The sequence below is a fragment of the Elgaria multicarinata genome, chromosome 3, assembly GCF_023053635.1.
Source record: "Elgaria multicarinata webbii isolate HBS135686 ecotype San Diego chromosome 3, rElgMul1.1.pri, whole genome shotgun sequence".
NCBI lineage: Eukaryota > Metazoa > Chordata > Lepidosauria > Squamata > Anguidae > Elgaria > Elgaria multicarinata.
Genome location: NC_086173.1, coordinates 73,660,569 through 73,669,643, shown reverse-complemented (window position 1 = coordinate 73,669,643; position 9,075 = coordinate 73,660,569). Strand labels below are relative to the sequence as shown.

Sequence of the window (9,075 nt, the reverse complement as noted above, 5' to 3'; positions counted from 1 at the left end):
AGGGTTTGCAATGTGGGTACAGTGCTCTCCAGATGTTTTGAACTACAATTCCCATAAATCCCAGTCAGCATGGCCAATAGTCAGGGGTTATGGGCATTATAGTTCAAAATGTAGAGAGGGGGCAGCAGGTTGTCTACTCCTTCCAGAACCAACTTAGCAAAGTCTTTCTCAACCAGGTACACTCCAGATGTGTAGAGGATTCTGGGAGCTGTAGTCCAACCTAGCTGGAGGGTACCTGTTATTCAATTAACGCTTTTGGCAGATTGCAATTTAGCTATAAATGTAAGCTAATAGGTCAATAGGGACATCTAGAGGAATTATTTGAAATTACAGGGTTTATTTACATTGCAACTCATTCGTTTTGCCAATGCAAGCTTGGGGTTGTGGGGATTGCGTGACATTCCTGATCATTCCCTATAAAAGGACAGAGTTGGTAACAGTGAATGTAGAATCCAATTATATTCTTCCATTTTAAAACTCCAATTCCTCTCCATTTTGCAATGGGTGCGTTAATGTGAAATGTCAGGATTTAAGAGATCATTAAATCTGCAATCAGAAGAGTCACAACTGAGTTTTGAAAACAAACCCACTACTCTTAAAAATTAAGCTTGGACACTTCACAGGTGGGGACAGGAAACTTTGAAAATTGGACTGAATGTTTGAATAATGAAAGGTAATAAGAAAAGGAAGGAAGGAAGAATCCAAGTCACTATTTAGGGGAATTAAAGTGTATAGATCAATGTTTACCCATATTGATTTCAATATGATGTCATAAATGACTTCAGGTGGTCTGCATCAATTGTATACCAGGTAGGAATACTTACCTTTTATCCATTTCAGTAGTGTATTAACTCCTGGTTCCTTCATGGCAGAAAGCACCAGTTTTGAACGCATTCAGTGAAAGCCCAGGACATAGTCTTGCTCTGATTCCAAGATGGAACTCTTTGACTGTGATGCAGGCATCACTTTGATGAACACCAACATTCCACAGGCCAACAGAATTCATTAACGGCAAGATGAAACTGAGGCCCCAGTGTTTCCTGCATTTTCTGTGCTTAGATAAAATGTACTGTTTATTATCGGTCAGAAATGCTAGGGTGCTGGCATACTACTTTAATTTACTCGATGTTCATAAAAAGAAAGCTTTGAATGGTAAGTGTAGTAGGAGCAGCTAAATGCAGGCCACGAGAATGTGAACTAAAGCCTGTGCTTAACCACCTGCAGCATTCACCCAGATCAGCTGGTCAGATCAGCAAGACTGCGTTGTTTTTCAGCCTCAGTGACTTGAAGCAGGGGGATGGGATGGGAGTTGAAGACACCAAGTTTGAAGAATGTCTTCGCCTTTAAATAGGGTGACCATATGAAAAGGAGGACAGGGCTCCTGTATCTTTAACAGTTGTATTGAAAAGGGAATTTCAGCAGGTGCTATTTGTATATATGGGGAACCTGGTGAAATTCCCTCATCACAACATTTAAAGCTGCAGGTGCCCTGCCCTCTTTTAAATCTGGTCACTCTAGTATAGCTCCTGCAGCTTTAAACGTTGTGATGAAGAGGGAATTTCATCAGGTTCTCCATATATACAAATGACATCTGCTGAAATTCCCTTTTCTATGCAACTGTTAAAGATACAGGCGACCTGTCCTCCTTTTGGTCACCCTACCTTTAAAGCACGCAATGCAGGTTCTGCTACTATCGCAACTAGTTGAACCCTGAATTTGTGTGCACATCTATCCTGGATCAAATATAGAAGATGTGTTTGTTTCATGCATATTTCCCAAATCTTTCCATGCATCTCCTTATATATATTTATATATTATTTGGATACTGCTGGGATACATCAGGCAAAGGAAAAAGCAGGTAGATCTCTTTCCAAGTAATGCAATCCAAATCTTTGTGTTTAAATTAATCCAGAAGGGGGAAGCAGATTTTCATGCACATTTATTTCCAGGAGAGAGAGAGAGAGTTTAAGAGTGTGGTTTGGGGCAACATAACCTTTTAGCTCTTCTGCCCCCATAACTTATTTTATGCTACCTTGATGGAAAACATACCATCACTGATACTTTCAAAGCATTATTCAGATAGACATGTGTTCCGAAACAGAGAAGCGGCTTTCAGACAAAATTTGGGGAAATACCTGTTTTAAGGGATAATTTTGTTTCACAGACATTTGAGAACCATTTGGCTTGTCTGTTAATCGGTGTTTTTTCTTCCTTTCTGTACTACAGATTAGAATATATTTAGTACACCCAGCCTGAATAGCCTTGCACAGCGAATTCTGTTAACTAGGTATTTTTAATGGACTTGGCCTGACACCACATTCTTTTTCAGATCTGCAGTTTTACCACTTTCTTCGCTACATGACTGACCTGACCAGTGCGCAGATCATGCTGGTGTTTGATTTGCTGGATTGGGACGGCAAAGGGGAGGTTGGCTTCGATGAGTTCTACATGTTGGTGTGCATCATAATGTCTCATGAGGCAAGTTGCTCTGATTTGCTGCTGCATGGAAATGGGTTTTCCATCTCTTTTGAGAGGAACTTCCATCCAGTTCTGAGAATTGCTAAATCCACAAAACCTTCCCCATGTCCTTGCATGGAGTAAGGTCAGTTCCACTCATGTGTGGTATTTGTGCATGGGCAACAAAAATAAGGAAGCCATCTCGCTCATACATAGTAAGCTGGCACCAAGGCAAAGATGGAGGCAATTGTGGGAGCCAGGGCAACATCCCCCCTGTCCCTGCACTCTGAAGAGCACCTCTGGGGAATACAATCCTATCTATCCTTTGAGTTGTATTTAGCTGATTTGGTAGCCAATTTGATATGGAACACAAAAAGGAATATGGAAGGATTTGCCTGCAGCTAGAGAGAATACAAATGCCTACTTGCATTGAGGAGCAAAACCAACCACCCCCAGTTCATCATAAAGGGCTGATTCAGATGTAATGTCCCCAGCTTAATAAACCATGGTTTAAAAGCCAGGAATGAGCATCAGGCCCATGTGTTCCTCCCTTAAGATCCTAATTAGGAAACTGACACTAAACCAAAGTATTGTTTCCTATACTAGTCCTACTTAGAGTAGATCCATTGAAATGTATGGGATTTAAATTGATTATACTAAAGCCAGCACACAAGTGGAGGACCAGGATCCCAATCGCAAAACATGTGGAAAGGGGAGGGTGCAGTGCACTGGCCAGATGCTCATTCCCAGCCTCATAAACCATGATTTCTGAAGCCAGAAATGTTATGTCCCAAATTGCCCATTAACTTCAGGTGCATTGTTGGCTGCAGGATACCAATATAACAAGAACCTGAACCTGAACATACTTTGATAGGTTGTATCTGATTTTGTGCAGTAGTGATCCATATAACTGTTTTTACTAAGATCTCTCTACATTGCAAAGTGCTTTAATTTATTGCTAGCAAGAGATCAATCTTCTTCAAAGCAAAAAATGGGAGTGAAAATGAAAGTGTGTACAGATGATATGGGCTTGGTGTTTTATAAGTTTGCTAGTCAGGAACCTGCTGTCCTGGAGGAGTCTTTACCTGGGGTCTTGCTAGTTCAGACTAAAACTCCTACTCTGGTCTTTAATTCTAAGTTCCTCCACTGCCTCCAGTCCCTGTATACTATTTCAGTGCCAAGATCAGAACCTGCTTTGGAGAGGTTGCATAGGAGGGTATACTCAAAGCTCAGGGTCCATTACTCCTCAGTCTCAGGCTACAGGGTCTTTCCCAATCACACCCACAGCTTTTCATGCCTGGAATGTTACAGGTCATCTAGGCCAGCCTTCTTCCCCAACCTGGTGCCCATCAGATTATTTAAACTACAACTGTCAGTATTCTTGACAATTGGCTATGCTACTTGTGGCTGATGGGAGTTGAAGTCCTAAAACATCTGGAGGCCACCAGATTGGAGAAGACTGATCAAGGTACAGAGATGTGTTATTGATCTTACAAAATTGAATACATTTAAAAGCATTTAAGCCACTGAACCTTTCACTGGTAAATACAGAGGGAGAAAGGCATCAACACATACAGGCAATTTAGAAAAGAAACCAGATGAGAAAACAAAGATACTAACTGCTTGTTTGCTTTGGCTCTGCTTTGTTGGATGTTTCTCCCTCTAGCTTATGTATCGTAAAGTTACTAATCTAGAAAACCAGGACGTATACATCTTATTATGAAATGTGACTGACTGAAATCATTTCACCCTGGCTGGAACCAAAGAAAACAGGGTCCATTTAAATGATCTCATGGGAGCTTGTATTCCAAGGTTGGAAAGGGCTGAGGAACTATGCCTGACACAATCATGACCCTTTCCAAGCCCTCTAAGGGTTATATCAATTTATCTTTTCCCTTGACTGTGTACTAATTAGATAAGAAAGTATAACTAGTTTGTTGTGATGGTTTCTCAGTATTTCAGATCACTATGCAAAATCAAGGCAGCTACAATAGCCTAGCATTCAGTTTAACTTGAGCGTAGTAGAAAGGAGTTTAATTCTGGCATTGACTTTTCCCTACACAGAGGCAGCTTGCTCATTCAAACTTAAGAGTGTCTGAAAATGGACAAATGTCTGGCAGTTATTTTTCATTACGTAGAGATGTTAGGTTCATTAGATTTTTTTCTTTCACCTGTTTGTTGTTCTCCCCCAACAGTAAGAGTTTGCACAAAATGGTAGAACTAGCGGTGTGTGTGTGTGGGGGGGGGGATGGAGGTGTGGGAGGACCAATCCCATCATAATTTGCAATATTCTTTAAGCATTACTAACTCAAAGATTTGGGTGGTGGTGGTGGTGGTGGTGGTAATGCACCTTCAATTAAACCTTTTATTAAACTAGTCTTCTCCAACATTGTGCCTTCTAGGTGTTTTGGATTTCAGCTCCAATCAGCCTTAGCCAGTATGGCCAATTGCCAGGAATGCTGGGAGGTGTACTCCAACACACCTGGAGGACACCAGTTTGGGGAAGGCAGCATTAAACCAATCAGGACAAGTCTAGGTAGCACTTCGGCTCCAAGAGAGCGAAGCCAGAGCTCTGTTCCTGAGACTATGGCTCCTGTTCTCATCAGTGAAGTTTACCCTCGTACAGCACTTTGATAAAGTGGTCCCATTACTCTGAATGGCAATTCAAATGAAACAGAACAGAGACAGGGATGTGCATAACAGGGCCCATTAAATGTAGCACTGTCCCCCAGACAGCAGAGTAACATGCATGCCAATACTTTGTTGCTTTAACCTTGAAAGCAAGTCTTGATATCAGCAGAAAACATCATTAATTTCTGGTTTTTACCTTTCTTTCTCGAATCAGAATCACCTTGAAAAGCAGTTCATGTATCGTCATTCTCACCCTGTTTTTGAGTTGCTGGACATTGACGGAGGGCATACAGTTGGTCCAGCGGAGTTCCATGCCACTCGCTTCCTCTTCAATATTAGGAAGAGCGAGCTGAGTCTGATATTCAAGGACTTTGACATCTCTGGTGATGAGGTAACGAAAGAAAAAGACAAGTGCTTGGGTTCCTATGTCCATCTCCTTCCCCTATCATGTTTACTCATTTTAATGGGTGGATTCGCATGTCACACTAAGCCACCCTGCAAATAAGCCATAGTGAATTGGTTGTCTGCAGAACAACCTCTGGGATGCCCAACACACACTCAGGGTTGCCGTGGCTTATTCTCAATCCTCCAGCTGACTCCGTGACATATCCCAGGGGACTTTGGTGCAAAACTGTTTTGTCTCCTCCTCCCAGCATCAATTGTTTCCCCTTTCTTTTTCTTTTCTTTTGGTTCCTCAAAAAAGGCACAATTGGGGGTCGTTGTTGATGTGATGATGATGTCAGACTTTCACAAGTGCACACTGAAGCTACCTGATAAGTGTAATCTTGCCTTTTCAATTTCCTTGTATGCTTCAGCTATCAAAGGTAGCAGAGAAGTGGAGAAAGTGACATACCGTATTTCTTCAATTGTAAGATGCCATCGATTCTAAGATGCACCCCATTTTTAGAGATGTTTATATGGGGGAAAAAGAAGAAATAGGGTACAAGGAAATTCATTGATTCATTTCATTCATTTATTATATTTCTATTCCACCCCATAGCTGAAGCTCTCTGGGCAGTTGACAAAAATTAAAAACCATTAAAATACATTATATCAAATATAAAACCATTCACAGAAGAAGAAAAGTTAGCATACACAACTTATATCTGAAACAATTTAAAACCACCAGCCAGAGACAATTCAGGACCCAATTAAATGACTCATTATTTGCTGCCAAATGCCTGAGAGAAGAGGGCAGTTTTAACATGGTGCCCAAAAGATGACAATGTTGATGCCAGGTGGGCCTTGTCAGTGAGATCATTCCATAAATGGAGGGCCACACCGAGAAGGGTCCTGTCTCTTGTTGTTGCCCTGAAGGTCTCCCTCAAAGGAGGCTTCCAAAGGACGACCTTTGATGCAGAGCATAATGTACAGGTTTGTTCATGCTGGGAGAGGCATTCCATCAGGTATTGTGGTTGCGAGCAATTTAAGGCTTTATAAGTCAAAAACAGCACCTTGAATTGGGCTTGGAAACGTATAGGCAGCCAATGCAAGAGGGCCAGAATTGGTGTTATATGATCAGACTGTCTTGTCCCTGTTATCAGTCTGACTGCTGCATTTTGCACAAGCTGCAGTTTCTGAACCATTTTCAAAGGCAACCCCATGTAGAGCACATTGCAGTAATCTAACTTGGAGATTACCAGAGTGCAGACAACTGAAGCCAGGTTATTGCTGTCCAGATAGAGGCATAGGTGGGCCATCAACCAGAGTTGCTAGAAGACACCCCATGCCACTGAGGCTAATTGAGCCTCAAGTGAGGAGGATCCCCAACCTAAGAACCTGCTCCTTCAGGGGAAATGCTAAGACAAGGTTGCATATAGGCTAATTTCTCCACAGTTGCAAATGGCCAGGGGAGAAATACTAGTGAGAGAAAGGAGGAATCCAATAGTTCAATTTAGAAGCACTGAAAATGAGAGAAAAAGCCAACAGAGTAAGGGAACCCAAAAGGTGAGGGCATAATACCTCTCCCTTGGTGATGTGATCTACTTCTCAGTGTCCTCCCCGTTTTCCACACTTCCCTGACTCTCCAGCTACTCCAGAAAGGGGAGATATTAACTCTCTCCAGCTCCTTTTTGGAGCAGTTACTACTGCAGTTATAGCTTTTCCCTGAGCCCATTTGTCCTGTCCTGTTCTACCACCCTCTCTATGTGTTTTTTAAGGAACTGTCAGGAATATGTCTCTGGCTTGCATTAGCCTCAAGAAACCCCATCTAAGATTGGGATTGCTTTTCCTCAAGGAAAACAGTGGTGTGCAATCCTTTTCTGCTTCTATCCTGCTCATCCTCATCGTGGAATGCACATTATAACCCCATTCAGAAGCACCCAGAGTGATTTGTTTATGTTCATCCACTTGGCAGCATCCCCGTAAATTGCAAATTCCTCTCCCCATGCAGCAACCAGACCACACACATGCAAGGTGTGTTGGCCTTGAACTCACTCCCCATCCACAATTCAGGGTTAATTACAGCAGGTGCTGTAGAAACATGGCAGAGAAAGTCCACGTGCATTTGATAGAGCAATTCATAATGTCTATGAAAATTCAAGACAGTATAAATGCATTAGCCTATCAGGCACTCCATCAACTTTTATCTTTTGGAATATGATTTTATGGTTGTCCACTCTCCCCACTCCCAATATACCAGACTAGTCCCACCCATTAGGGTTAGGTGGGATAGCTTCTAAGTGACTGGTTTGAGGACCATGGCCAGTGGTTGCTTCAGTGCATTTACAAACAGAGAGGGGAGGGATGGGGATAGAATACTTTGGAGAGGAAAACCGGGAGTGCGGGGAATGCCAGAGCAGGTCAGCAGAACTTGGAAGAATTTTCTAGTATGGAAAAAAAAAAATATCAATACCCTTCTAAGATTTCATCAATGCCCTTTGCCAATGTTTGGAGATCACTATACAAAATATAAGACACTCATTTAAAAACCAACCCACCCACCCCTCAAATACCAAAATTGTTCCAGGGTTGGAAGGGCACAATTTTCTTCTGAAAGTAATCTGATAGTTACAGCCATTGATGATGGAATACTGATGCATCTCATTCCCCTGCTGCCAAGAGGCATTTAGGTAGAGGTTATTTATTTTATTTATTTATTACATTTATATACCGCCCCACAGCCAAAGCTCTCTGGGCGGTTATGGCCATTGGCCAATGTATTCTTTATAAAAACATAGGGAATGCCTGCCTCTTTAATTACAAGGGACAGTATCCAATGCTGCCCAAGCATCTGCAGGATCCACTGCTTGTGCAATGGAGATACCAACTGGAAATGAGCAGAAATGTAAGTTTCTGGAATCGTGCAGGTGAGTGGACTTTGCATAATGACGCTCCGCGAACATGTCCCAATCTGGAAGCGTGAGTTTCCTGACATTTCAGGGGTTGTTTTATGTAGCACTAAATCCCCCTTGTGCATATCAAACCCGTTTAATATTGTGAACCGCTGAGAGGTTTTATTATATTTGGTGACATACAAACGCCATAAATAAAAAAAAGTAGCATTTCCCACTTACGCATCATAATCGACAGGAGTGCAAAAGTCTCACTGGACACCACTCAAGGTGTTATTATTTGTATGCTGGCAATTCTGATCTGGAGTTCCGGAGTTTAGTTTCAAGAGCATTAAAGTTAGTAGGCAGACTGAAAGCAGGGTGGTGTTTGAGGGGTAGAAGCCAGGTGCTTTCCATAGGTAATGCTTTATAAACCAGCCATCACTATTTTACTAAAACACTATTACACTTCCCTCCTATTACCAGCTACTAAACTACAAGGAGTTCAAGATGTTTACAATCTTCTGCATTGACAGACAACAGAGGAAGGCAAAAGGGAAACTGAGAAAACAGTTGGCTAAGGCTGCAGAAGAAGAAGAAGAAGAAGAGGAGGAGGAAGAAGAAATTATTGATTTCACTAAGATTTAAGTACATATGGAAGAAAAGAGTACTGTGTCCCCTGCCACCAGAAAATTAAAACTCAAAAAGAGACGGC

General features: G+C 41.9%; 1 protein-coding gene across 1 annotated transcript; it reads left to right on the top strand.

Annotated features, from left to right (window-relative positions):
- The first annotated feature begins 1,016 nt into the window (after positions 1 to 1,016).
- On the top strand, positions 1,017 to 9,069 carry EFCAB9 (EF-hand calcium binding domain 9). Its single transcript, XM_063120605.1, has 4 exons — positions 1,017 to 1,152; positions 2,330 to 2,478; positions 5,303 to 5,479; positions 8,847 to 9,069. Exons 1-4 carry the CDS (start codon positions 1,017 to 1,019, stop codon positions 9,006 to 9,008), a joined length of 624 nt encoding a protein of 207 aa, XP_062976675.1. The 3' UTR covers positions 9,009 to 9,069.
- Positions 9,070 to 9,075: the final 6 nt, after the last annotated feature.